General features: G+C 49.0%; 1 protein-coding gene across 3 annotated transcripts in view; it reads right to left on the minus strand.

The window, feature by feature from the left end:
• Positions 1–13609, minus strand: part of TCF20 (transcription factor 20) — a 104219-nt gene that overhangs the window by 6386 nt on the left and 84224 nt on the right. Inside the window, exons 2-4 of one of the 3 annotated variants that reach the window (XR_003970075.2) lie at positions 9166–9259; positions 7866–7905; positions 1359–1408 (exon numbers count right to left, since the gene is read on the minus strand). Coding sequence is in view for 2 of the 3 variants with exons in the window: in XM_030320820.1 (XP_030176680.1) it covers positions 132–215; positions 1359–1408; positions 9166–9259 (228 nt within the window). In the remaining variant the exon portion in view is untranslated. Of the gene's footprint in view, positions 1–87; positions 216–1358; positions 1409–7865; positions 7906–9165; positions 9260–13609 lie in introns of all 3 variants that reach the window. The other 2 variants (XM_030320820.1, XM_030320819.2) reach the window with 2 other exon arrangements.

The raw sequence follows: 13609 nt of genomic DNA on the forward strand, positions 1-13609 counted from the left end.
CTGGGTGCAGCCGGGCCTGGGGCGAGCAGGAGGGCAGAGGCCATGACACCCACCGGGACTCTGGCAGGGGTGCCGGCCCCGACTCACCTGTGCTTGCTGTACTTTCCATTCCCACGAGCACTCTGCCCCCCTCACCCCCGCTCCGACTGCTCTGTGCTGAGGCTGCCTTTCGCTGTCTTGTTCTGCAAGGGGGGGAGGGGGAATGGGAGGGGAGGCTGACGCCGGCAAAGCCAAGGACACGAGACAGGAGGGACAGAAGAACAGTGTGGGGGTCAGGGAGGGCAGAGGCGAGGAGAGGAATGGCACATGGAAAAGGAAAGAAAAAGCAAAGAGTCAGTATTGAATGACAAACAGGAGATATTCAGACAGGGTTTTCTAAGACAAAATGTGACCATTAGAGAAGTTTAAAAAATAAAAAAAAAATGCAAATTAACTCGAAGAGAATACTATAAGATCCTAGGATCCATCTCTGGAAGTAAACTTTTAAAGAAAAGCCGGAGTAAGCATCTTTCAGAAGTGTTTTGAAGGCAGACTGTCAGGATGGCTTCTTAGTTCGCTCTGGCCCCAGTCGGAGACTGAAGCCTGTGAGCGTCCAGTGACCACCAGGTGTCAGTGTGACCTCAGCCAGAGGACAGCACGGCCGGCCGCTGCAGGAGCTCCAGGAGGCGACAGGCCTTGGCCGCAGCCCCCATCCTCTCCAGGGCTTCCCCGCACCCCCCTCTGCACCCTCCCTCCCTCCTCCCCCACACGTGCTGGCTCAGCAATGGCCCAGTCACCCCAGATCTTCTATCATTTCCTAAAGGGGCCACCAAGAGAGGAGAGACGCCTCTTGAATGATGTGGGAAATCAGGTGGCGGCGGCCCACCACCAACCACAGGTCGCTTCCGCTGAGTGAGGTAAGATCTAGAAGAGACTGAGTTTCCCAGCAAAGCCCTGGAGTCAAGTCTTATTTCTTTCAGTCTGGGAAAATGCCTCTGATTACGCACCAAGGCCTACAACCAATCTTACCTTGCGCCCACCTGTGAACTGGGGTTCCATTAAACTAAAATGGAAATCAGTGGTTTTATTGAGTTTCATCTTCGCATTTCTCTTAACAATCAGATACACACCTCCTGCTTCCAGACATCTCTCCCAGCCTCCCACACCACATGGGGGGGGGGGGTGTCGCCCCAGGGCACAGGTCTCCCTGCTGCAGGGAGAGACCTCCCCCAGAGAGCACAGGGCCTCTCTGCCCTCCCAGGGCCAGGAGCGGACCGGAGCCTGATCACAAGGGTTCTCCAAATTCTGGTCTGTAGCTCGTGCAGAACCCCGCCCCCCCCTCCCCCCGCAGCCTGCCGGGGGCACTAGCTCTGACTCACCTTGTGCTTGGGGCACCTCACCGAGAAGTTCTCCTCATGTAGCAAACAATCTGCAAGACAGAAAGGGGCAGTCAGACAGCTGGCAGACAGCACAGCCCAAGGGGAGTGGGGCCACGCTAGCCAGGACTGACAGGGTCAGACATGGAGATAGGAGGCCCCCGCACTGGCGTTTCTAAAACATCAGAAACACCCCCAAATAAACTACGGGACTGCAACATGATGGAACATCAGTCACTTAAAGCATTAGTGTTTCAAAACAGCCAGTGGTACAGGGAAACACTCATGACACAAAATGGCTTGAAATGCCAGGATACATAAATATAGAAGTACAATCCTAATTTTAACAAAGTGTGTTATATATGCATTTTAAAAAAGAAAGGAAATTTACCAAAATCTAACAGTGCTTCTCTCTGGGCAGCAAGACCACATAGGTGATTTTATTTTATTTTATTTTTTTTTACATGTTTCCACGATTTACACCATATTATTTTAATAATGAGAAACAACCTCCAATAAATCTTATTTTTAAGATCCCTGATTCTAGGCTAAGCCCCTCCCACAGGCCCAAGCTGAAGCTTCCCTGTGAAAACGCCCCAAATCCGGAGGCACCTTTCTCCTCTGTTGCAAGCCCTGCCATCTATCACCTTTGCTGTACAACCCACGGAGACACAGGAGAAGTTCCCGACACGAACCACATAATCCACACTAAATGCTTCAGGGGAAAACGAAATCCCACGAGGGGGTACTAATCCTTGGAGGAAATGATTCATTCCAACTTTTAACGTGGTGACAGCATCCTCGCTGACAGCAAGGACACGCATCCGCCTCCAGGTGAGTCGAGCTCTGTGGCACAGGGGTAGCGTGTGGAGCGGGGCGAAGAGATCTAATTAATGAATTCGCTCTGCACACCACAGCTCCCGGAGACCGACAGCCAGGTCACCGGTGCAAGATGTGATGGCAGAATGTTAATAAATATTGATCGCACATTCTCAGAGAGCTCCCGGGCACCATGGCGGGAGGCAGCCACGGTACTTAGCCTTGTTAAAATGTATGATTTAACTCAGGTTTAAACTGAGGTCCAAATTCGCAGCCTGTGTACCCACAGATTTCAGATGAAATAGTAATGAGCAAGGGAACACACAAATGAAAACTTCTGAGGTCCTTTGTATCTTAAACAAACAGAAAAGACCCTTTCATTAATTGGGCCAGGCTGTCCCATCACTGCCTCCCCCTGGAGCCTCTGAACACCCAGGGGTGGGCAGGCAGCCTCCCTGCTCCCGGGGCAAGCCTCAGGGCACAGGAGCTCCGCAAGTCCGCTAACCTCCGAGCCCTCCCCCTGCAAGCAAATAGCATGGCAGTAAATGAAATGTGTTAATTTAAAACCCACAAGTACATGGCGTGACCAAGGCTCCCGCTGCTCCAATCTGCCAGAGAGCTTATGAACAGCAGGACACAGACAACTGGAGCTCAAGGGAAGCACTTGCTCCTTACCTGGGCTTTAGCAGCGCCGCGTGCTGGCGGTCTCTAGGTTGGGCCACAGAGAAACAAACGGCAGAGCCCACGTGGGGCTCGGCCACCTCGACGCCATAGGGGTTTAGAGAAACGAGGAGGGGGACCACGCTGGCTGGAAACGGTGCCACCCGAGAGGCAGAGGCGGCTCCGTCCGCCTCCCAGCCACGAGGAGTCACCAGCTGTGAGAGACCATTAGTAAAATATGTCTGAAGCTAGGAAACACGTTCCCTCTAAGTTAAAAAGCAGAAAAGAAATAAAGTAATCTAAGTACACACTACAAGCAACTAGAGTTAACGTCAGGTACTTCTGCAAATGCAAGGCTCCTAACAAAATCTGCCAGAGACCACGTCCACCTGTGGCAACATCTCCCGCGCAGACTGCAGACAAACGCTCTCATCTGTGCTTGGAATATCCACAGGCCACCAGGAACCGCCATCACGCTCCTGGCAGGCACAAGAACCAGGGCCAGAGAGCTTAGACACCCGCAAGGGCACGGGGAGCCTCTTCTTGGCTGCCTCGAACCAGCCCTTGCTGGGGGGAAGGGGCGCGGTGAGGCCTTTCCTGAGGTCTCTCAGCAGGCGCCCGCCCTACACAGCCAGCCAGCCTCTCGATTTGTTTTCCTTAAGCCCCTGGTGATATCCCGCACTGGCCAGAGGGCCTGGTCAGCACTTCCACACACTGAAGTCAAAGTAAATGGCTTGCCGGATCATCACACACGCTGGAAAAGACTCACAAGGTTGTCTCGTCAACAAGACGGCTTCCAGACACAAACACCGATGCCCCAGAAGAGGATTCCGCTTTCATTTCTCTCTACGCTCGTCTTCACCGAGATCCTCATGACAAGCTCCTTGGAGCTTCAGATACTCACATGCAGCCACAGCCACCCTGGGTGTGGATGGTAAACTCGAGGAGGGAGGAAAGGAGAGGGGAGGGCTCATGTCCTTCACACGTGCCAGGCTCCGGAAGCTGTCACCAGCTCACCTGCAACCCACCTCAGAGCTAGTTAGTACTTAGATTGGTAAAATCCAGGCCGGGACACGGGGACCTGCCAGTCTCACCCGCCTTGCTGGGCCCAAGGAGGGGACTATCAGGGCAGGGCAAGCAAGGCCTTGGCACTGCTTCTAGGGTGCAGAGCGTGGCCCCTCCAGGGAAGGGCCAGACACCAGTCCGCTCAAGGGCCCTGAACCCACTCTGCGGCAAGATCAAGATCAAAGTGCAGTGGAAGAGCGGCTTCTAAACGCTGCTGCAAGGGTGGCTGCAGAAAGCAAGTTTCCAGCTGGGCCTCCTCCTGAGGGGAAGAGGAAAGTCCCCTCCAGGCTGGATTCTTTATGCACAGTAGTTATTAATGTGCTACCGCAGTCCCTTTTTTCTTTTGGTCTTAATTGCTGTGGCTCATTGCATTAATATGTCATTTCCTTTGAAACCAGTGCTCACGTTCTCCTCACTGCATCTCCCCGGAGCCCCAGGCTGCGCCTGTGACGGAACAAGTAGCACAGGACAGCCAACCATGATGTCACTAACGCAGGACCAACAACAGGTGGAGGGAAGCTGTGGCAGCTACAGACCCCAGGAGAACAAGATTCTGTTTCCATGGAGATGTCCCCAGCCATAAAAGTTCTCTCTTAGACACGAACAGCTCTGTAAAGGTCTGGGTGGTTCACAGCCAGGCAAAGATGAAAGTGTTCAACTGTTCCTTACAACAAGTAGCAATGAGGGACTCTCCAACCCAGGGACGTATAATTAGGAAGGAAGTCAATCAATGAACACCTTTCCTGGACACACAGATCCATCACACATAGAACAGAATTCCTCAGGAGACCCTGTGGGATAAACACAAGCATCTATCCCCACAGAGCAGTGTGGCCTTCTGGGTCACTGTGACTCAGGTCATCAAAAAAGAGTGATAAATCCCAAGACACGGTCATCCTGTGATGCTGCTTCCTTGGTCCCAGATCTTCACGTGGAGCAGTGGTAAAGCCAGCAGCAGCTGGGGCAACAGCGTCAGGGCCTTGGCCCCACCTGGGCGCCCCCCTGACCCAGGCAGCCCCTCTCTCACCGGATACTCGGCCACCAATTTCTGCCAAACAGTCATGTTCTCAACTCACCTGGGAAGGCCACACAAGACAGGCTCAAACAGAGAGTGACAAATACCATTTTCTTACTAATCTTCAGCTGGTGAAGCAGCCCCTGCTTCCCTGCAGAGTGGCGGATTGAGCAAGCCTCCTTTGCAGAGGAAGAGGGGCCCAGCGCCACTTCCCAGACAACCCAGTCCCGCCGCCGGAGCTTGGAGGAGGCAGTGAACCAAGCCCAGGCTTTCCAGCCGCTACCCACACGGGGACATGTAAAGTTTAAGTTTAAATACAATGAAGTAAAATAAAAATTCAGTCCCTCATTCCCAACTAGCCACATGTTAAGCACTTAGTAGTAACACAAGGCTTGTGGCTACTATGCTGGAGAGTGCAGATCTAGAACATTCCCATTATGGCAGAGTCCTACCGAGCACCCTGCTTAATCCCTAGAGAAACTGCCAGGAGACAGGCTGCGAGCCTGGTCCCTAACCTGGCTGGCGCCCCAGGGTGCAGACCGGGAGCGCACTCATGCGGGGGTGGGGGTTGTGTACGATGTTATCTGCCTGTGGCTCACTGGATGTTTCTGGGCAAAGCCTCAGTGCAGGAGATCACCTCTCACCTGGCCACTGACTGGGACAGCCAAATCTCACAGTATTCCCCGCACAAAATTATAAACTGCCACAAACTTAATATGTTTAAACATCTTCATTTAAAAACCACGAAGCTTAAACTAGAAAGAGAATGTAACCAGGGGCAATATCATGACAATGAGAAAAGGCAGTGGCTGGCTCTTGAGGGAGAGGAATGAATGGCTATACTCGGGAATATGCTGGACCACAACCCAGGGTGAATGACAGCTCCGACTCAACAAAGAAACATGGAGGGGAAAGGAAGAAAGAGAATGGAAAGGACGGACTAAAACCCAAGATCCCTGAACTGACATCTTAAGGCTGTCTTCTTACTCGCTCTGGCCAAGCAGCGTCCCAGCCACCAGCTGCCCTTCAACGTGCAAATGCATACTTTCATGAGAACTGACTTTGGCATAATAAGCATTATCTTTCTGGATCTTTCTGGTGTTCAGCTATGCCTCCTATGGAAACTGGGAAGGAAAATCAGAGAGGGAAAGGAGGAGTAAGAGAAGGACTTGTGAGGCAGAGGGCCTGCGGCTCCAACAACCACAATGGAAGGAAGCAGCATCCAGAGAACACACTTCTCCCGCGTCTGTCGGATTCTACTCTGTGTGCCCCACGCTGCTGTACCTGCTTCCGCCACCTGCTCAGCCATGCCCTCCCCTCTTCCCTGCCAACTCTAAGTCAAACCTCACCTTCTGGGGAGAGCGGGGCTGCCTCCATGGAAGGAGGAACTCCTTCCTCAAGCACTCAGGCATAAGAAGCATCCTGCCACTCGCTGCCCTCTCGTGGACCTTCCCCTTTTTCTCCCCCTCCTTCCTGAATGAAAGTACAGTAAAACCTTGGTTTGCGAGCATAATTCCTTCTGGAAACATGCTTATAATCCAAAGCACTTGTACATCAAAGTGAATTTCAAGAACCACTGGCTCAGTCGTGATGTGACATTCGGCATCACGTACTACTTGTATTGCAAGACACTGCTCACTTATCAAGTTAAAATTTATTAGAAATGTTTGCACAGAACAAGTTACTCACAATCCATGGTTTTACTATATTATGAGGGCCGCTGAGGTGAAGCCCTTAGTCACATGCTCAACAAGTTACAGGCGAAAACGTCCACTGAAAGGACAGGAGTCTAAAAGAAGAGGACTTTCTCAGGCTAAAGCTCTGAGTCAAAATTTAAGGCATCATTGGGGCACTTGGGTGGCTCAGTCGGTTTAAGCATTCGACTCCTGATTTAGGCTCAGGTCATGATCTCACAATTTGTGAGATCACGCTCCGCACTGGGCTCTGTGCTGACGGCGCAGAACCTGCTTGGGATCCTCTCTCCCCCTCCCCTACTCGCACTCTCTTTCTCTCTCTCAAAAGTAAATAAACACACATTAAAAAAAAGTTTAAGGCTTCTGGGGCGCCTGGGTGGCTCAGTCGGTTAAGCGTCCGACTTCGGCTCAGGTCATGATCTCACGATCCATGAGTTCGAGCCCCGCATCGGGCTCTGTGCTGACAGCTCAGAGCCTGGAGCCCGTTTCAGATTCTGTGTCTCCCTCTCTCTCTGCCCCTCCCCTGTTCATGTTCTGTCTCTCTCTGTCTCAAAAATAAATAAACGTTAAAAAAAAAAAAAAAAAAGTTTAAGGCTTCTGCATCACTCACTGGATGGAACTTTCTGGACGAAAGTTTCCCCTTCTTTCAACAGTTACGACACTGCAAAATACTACTCTGATCACATCAACAGACATGGAAAAAGGAAAAACTGCAGTATCCTTTCATGATAAAACCACTAAACAAACTAAGAATAGAAGGTAACTTCCTTAGCTGCATCAAGAACATCTATGAAAACCCCATAGCTATCATCACATTTAATGGGTCAGAAACAAGGCACGGATGTCAGCTCTTGCCATTGCTACCCAACATTATGCTAGATGTTCTAGCCAGGGCAATTAGGCAAGAAAAAGAAATAAAAGGCATCTGATTGGAAAGGAAGAAGTAAAACTACCCATTTGCAGATGACATATCTTGTATGTAGAAATCCATTAAAAAACTATTAGAACTAATCAACGAGCTGAGCAAAGTTGCAGGATACAAGATCAATAACAAAATCAAGTGTGTTTCTATACGCTCAAAATGAACAATGTGAAAATTAAATCAGGGAAACAATTCCACTCGCAATCACACCAAAAATAGTAAAATACTTAAGAATAAATTTAACAAGTGTAAAACTTAAACTGTGAAACTATCTCGTCTGGTCATGAGTTGGAAGACATACTACTGGTTAAGATGGGAAAACCCCCCAACTTTACCTGCAGATTCAGTGCAATCCCTAGAGCTCCAATGGCTTCTCTGTACAGAAACAGACCAGTTGATCTTAATTAAAATTCACAGGATATAGTAAAGGACCCAGAATAGCCAAAACAATCTTGAAAAAAGGAATAAAACTAGAAGACTCCCACTTCCCAATTTCCAAATCTACTACAAAGTTACAGTAATCAAGACTGCGTAGGACTGGAGAAAGTCCAGAAATAAGCCCATCCATCTATGGTCAACTGGTTTTTGACAAAGTTGTGCCAAGATCATTCCACGAGGAAAAGAACAGTCTTTTCTACAAACGGAGCTAAGACAACTGAAATCCACATGGAAAGAATGAAGTGGACTCCTACTTCACACCATATATAAAAATTAACTCAAAGTGGATCAAAGACCTGTGTAAGAGCTAAATTCTTAGAAGAAAACATAGGCATGAATCTTTGTGATTCTGGATTAGGCAACAGTTTCTTAGATATAAGAAAAGGCAGGGACGCCTGGGTGGCTCAGTTGGTTAAATGTCCGATTTGAGCTCAGGTCATGATCTCACTGTATGGATTCGAGCTCCGCATCAGGCTCTATGCTGACAGCTCGGAGCCTGGAGCCTGCTTCGGATTCTGTGTCTCCCTCTCTGTCCCTCCCCCGCTCACGCTCCGTCTCTTCCTTCCTTAAAAATAAACATTAAAAAAAAAAAAAGTGAACCACCTAAACGTGCATCGACTGTTAAATGATAAATAAAATATGGCCTAAAATATGGTGTCCTTAAAATATGGTTTGGCAATAAAAATGAAGTAGTGACACACGTCACAACATGGATAAACCTGAAAAACATTATGCTAAGGGACAGAAGCCAGTCATAAAGAGTATGTACGGTATGATTCCACTTCTACAAAATGCCCCAGAACAGGCACATCCATCACGACAAGAAGTAGATCAGTGGTTGCCAGGGGCTGGAGTGGGTGGAGGGCGAGTGACCGCTAACGGGTAGGAATTTACGAGGTGATGAAAATGTTCGAAAACTGATTGTGGTGATGGCTGCACAATTTTGTGGATCTACTAAAAACCACTGAATTGTACACTTAAATAGTGAATCATGTGAATTATATAAATAAAACTGTTATTATGACCCCATTTCACTCCTTTTTATTATCCTCTCTGCATTCCTTTAGAGTTGACAAACAGAACAGGGTCAGAAGTGACAAAAAGAACTATAAAGAGAGGAAAGAAGGCAGGGAAGGAACCAAAATGTACGTCCCGCCCTTCAGATGCTCTGAATAAGGGTACGTAGTCCCGTCTTACCTGCGTCAATGGCACACGGGTAATGGTATCGGAAGGAGCAGCCTTTGTTGTAGCAGCCCAAGGTGGCACCTGCCTCCTGGCAGTGGGAACATTTCTGGAAGGAAAGAAGTGCACCACATCAGCATTCCAGAGTCACCCTCTCCTCCAGGCCTTCCCTAAACCCCATCTGTCATACCTCAGTACGTCTCTGTGGTTATAGGTCTGTGGTGTGTGTGGGGGGGGGGGTGGGCTGGTCAATTGCTAACCTGCCACCCACTGACCACACGGTGGAAAGGATCCAGCAGGAATGTTTTAGGCCAGGCCTCACAAATGTCCACAAACAGATCAAACAGAACACCGCGGTGGGGCAGGGTCCCCAGACTCGCCTATGGTGCTCCTCCTGCCCACCCACCCGCACACATGCTTGCCCGTCCTTTCCTCGTTCCTGCCGCATCCTAAAATGCCAGCTCTTGCCTGTTTATTTCTGCTGTGAAAGTCTGGGGTAGGAGGAGAGGGTAAGATAGTAGAGTTATATATAAACCTTTTAGAATTAAAAGTGGAATTTGGTTTCTAGTTCTTGTATTTGTAAGATTTTATTTTTATTCTACTTTATCCCAAATGCCCAATACAAGTATATTTCCCTTTTCAAAAAAGATGGGCTCCTGTGTGCAAATGGTATTTTTATACACAAATCCTATTTTAAATGCACTAGGAAACCTGCCACAAATTTCTGGCTAAGTGAGACACTATTCTGTAATTGAGATGCTCCCCCTTACATGGGCAGGTTTCCTTAAAGCGGGGCACATCTCTATCATCCTGTGATGCGGTGGCTGTGAGCTCTCAATCCTGTCCGCATAGGAAATGTGACCTATCAAAAGTCATCGTTATTTGTAAAATTCAACCAACTTGGCCCTACCGAGAAGGATGCAGACTCTTCAGGTGGCTGAGGCACACCCCGATAAGGCTACCTGCATGGCCCAGACACTTGTTCCTGATTCTAGGAAAAGTACCATGAAAAAGTTCTCCCTCAGCAGTCATACTTGTGGAGAGGAATGGCTCCCCACACATGCCCTTGTGCTCCCTGAGACAAAGTGCCTCAACGGCACCCTTCTCCCTCTTGTCTCGTGCAAAGGCAGGGCCCCAAGTGGCAGCCTCTCAGGGGACAGCGTGGTCCCCAGATCTGCAGCAGTTAGGACCGCCTCGCCAGTGGGAGGAAGCTCGCCTGGATGGTGCCGTGGAATGGGCGGGACGCCCGGGACACCCCAGCACAGAGTAGCAGGCCCAGGACCAGGGAGCCGGATCAAGCTTCCCTGGTGCTGACGCTACAACCACACTAGCGCCAGCGACCGCAGAGCCCGAGTGCCCCCTATGCAACGGGTGTCCCTGCGTGCCACTGACGCACACCCGCTCAGTCAGCCCCGTCACCTCCCCACTCTCCCTCCAGATGAGGTGCCTGAGGCACCAGAGAGAGCGCACTCGCTCTGGCTCAGAGCAGATCCGGGCTGACCACTCCTGGCATCCTCCAAAGACAAACTTGGCTGGGAATAGGGTGGTAAGACAGGTCTTTCGGGGGCTCTGCCTTCCTCTCAGGAGACCAACATCTTTCTGAGTGCTGGTGATCAGTAAATGTTTGCCCTGTGCCCTCGCACCCTTGCCAAGGCACAAAAGATTACTCGGCCTGGAATAAACCAAGGGCAGCTGGCAGCATTCTGAGTGGCCTGGGACCGTCCCTACCTTTGTCCGTGCCACAGAGCACCTTCAGGACAAAGGGAACATGGCTGATTGGTCAGGGGCCCTGCCCGCAGCAACTCCTGCTGCCTCACCTCTGACTCCAGGAGCCCCCAACAGTCAGGTATCCAGAGCGCTTGTGCTCCAGGCCCTCCCTACCCTGGAGAGTGAATCTCAATCAGTGGTGGTCATTTACAGGTGGGTGCAGCAAGCATTTCTGGAAGGCAAGTCTGCAGTTTAAGGAACTTCTAAGGAAGTTTCACCCCTCTTAAAAAGGGACAAGAGGCAGGAACAGGCTGTCTGCTCACTCGGCCTCCGTGAGGAAAGGATGGTAAGATCTGCCGCCATCTTCATATCACCACGAGGGGACAGCTGCGAAGATAAAGCCCAAGCTGCTGAGGACAGCAAAGTGACAGGGTGGAGGGAACCTGGACCTCTGAGACCCTGCTAAGGATTACATTAATTAGGTCAGGGACCATCCCATCTCCAGACTGTTAAGGGGGAGGACACTTAAAAAAAAAATCACTTTTGGGGCACTTGGGTAGCTCAGTTGGTTAAGCGTCGGACTTTGGCTCAGGTCATCATCTCGCGGTTCGTGAGTTTGAGCCCCGTGTTGGGCTCTGTGTTGACAGCTCAGAACCTGGAGCCTGCTTCTGATTCCGTGCCTCCCTCTCTCTCTCTCTGCTCCTCCCCTGTTTGCGCTCTCTCTTTCTCTCAAAAATAAATAAACATTAAAAACTTTTTAATAAAAAAAAACAAAAAAACCAGACATTCTACACAGACCCCCTATGAAAAGCAACCTGGAGAGCAGGATTTGTCATCACCCAAGTTCACAGACAGGAAAGGGAAGCAATCAAGCTTGGATGTGAACAAGGTCCATTTCCTTTCTACCTCAGCACATGACTCTGTCCCCTGCAGCCCCTGCAGGGCTTCTCAATGCTCCCTGCCCTGAATCAGCCCACAGACCACAGGTACTATCTTTTGCATAAAGAAAGCAAACTCACCACTCATCAATGATGATGCTTGTTTCTTTCAGTTAAAAAGAATAATTAATTTACTATATTGCATCCAGAGGAGAAAGATTCCGTTATGGTATACTTGGGTCTTGAAGAAAGGACATTAAAGAGTTTGTTTTGTATGTATGTATGTATTTGAGTGGTTCTCAAAGTGTAGTCCTTGGACCAGCAGCATCCAAGCATCACCCTGGAACTTGTCAGAAATGAAAATTTTGGGATTCCGGGAAGACGTTGGAGTAGGCAGGACCAGGAATCTGTCTCCCTACCTGGTCGACAACTGAACTGGCCGAATCTGTCTGATAGAACTATTTTGGAACTCTGGTGTCTGTTGTAGGCGTGCAACTTTCAGGGGAAGACTTGGGTGGTAAACTGCAGCTAATTTTGGTCAATTCCAGCTCCTGGCACAGTGGCTTCCATCTCCCGTTCACAGCCAAGCTCCAGGCAGCTGTGCACACGATCCTGGAGCAGCTTGCACACAGCCTGGGGGAGCCAGGGTGGGCAAAAAGAAACCCATCCCCCAAGTATCAGTGTATTGGGGGGAATCTCTGTTCTGACTGATTATTGCTTCAGATCACAGAGGTGCAGATGGAGGTGGCCAACCACGCTGTACCTCCCCCTGACTGTTGTAAGCCCCTCCCCCTCAGGCTGAAGGGACTTCTAGGAGATTTAAAAGGCTGGCATCCTCTCCTCACCATTTTTTGCTTTTTTTCCCTTCTGGGAGCTAGACATTAAAGAGTAGGATGTTAAAAGAACAGCTATATACTTGGGTGCAATTAGAAAGTGACCCATGTGTTCCCATGGAAAGGCTTAGTAAAGACCTGAGAAGGCTTGAGTGACACCTCAAGCTGATCCCAGACACCAAAACAACATACAACAATGGAAAACAAACAAACAAACAAAACCAAAACAATTAACAACGTCCCAAAAAGCAAAGTTTGGGGAAGGGGGAAGTATGATTTTCAGAGTGATCACATTATTAAATTCAAATTTCCAGTGTTCAACAAAGAAATCACAAGACATACATAGAGACAGGAAAGGCCAGTCTATTTGAAGGAAATAAACAACAGAAACCTTCCCTGAAAAAGACCTAACGGCAAGTACACCAACGACTTTAAAAGAACTGTCTTAAAAATGCTCAAAGAAAAAGTTAAGAACACAATGTGTGAACAAATAAAAATAGCAGTAAAGAAGTAAAGAAAACCTAAAAAGATACCAAAAGAAATTCTTAAAGCTGAAAAGTGTAACTGGAATTTAAAAATTCACTAGAGGGACTCAAATGCAGACTGGAGCAGGCAGGAGAAAGAATCAGTGAACTTGAAGATAGGACGATGGAAATGATTGAGTCTGAGAAACAGGAGGGAAAAAAAAAAAAAAAAAGACTGAAGAAAAGTGAACAGAGCCTAAGGGAAACCATTAAGTAGACCAACATAGGCAGTGAGGGAGTCCCTGAAAGAGAAGAGAGTGGAAGGGGCAGAGACAATTTTGGAATGGCTGAACACTTCCTAACTCTGATGAAAGACATAAATATAAACATCCAAGAAGCTCAATGAACTCCAAGAAAGATGAACTCAGAGACCTACAGTGAGACACATTACAATCAAACTTTCAAAAGCCAAAGAGATACTCTTGGGAGAAGTAAACCATCACAAGCAATCCTCTCTGTATGACTACTTGCAGATTCCTTATCAGAAACTTTGGAGACTGCAAACAGTGGGCTGATA

This window comes from Lynx canadensis, chromosome B4 (assembly GCF_007474595.2).
Source record: "Lynx canadensis isolate LIC74 chromosome B4, mLynCan4.pri.v2, whole genome shotgun sequence".
NCBI classification, from domain to species: Eukaryota; Metazoa; Chordata; class Mammalia; order Carnivora; family Felidae; genus Lynx; species Lynx canadensis.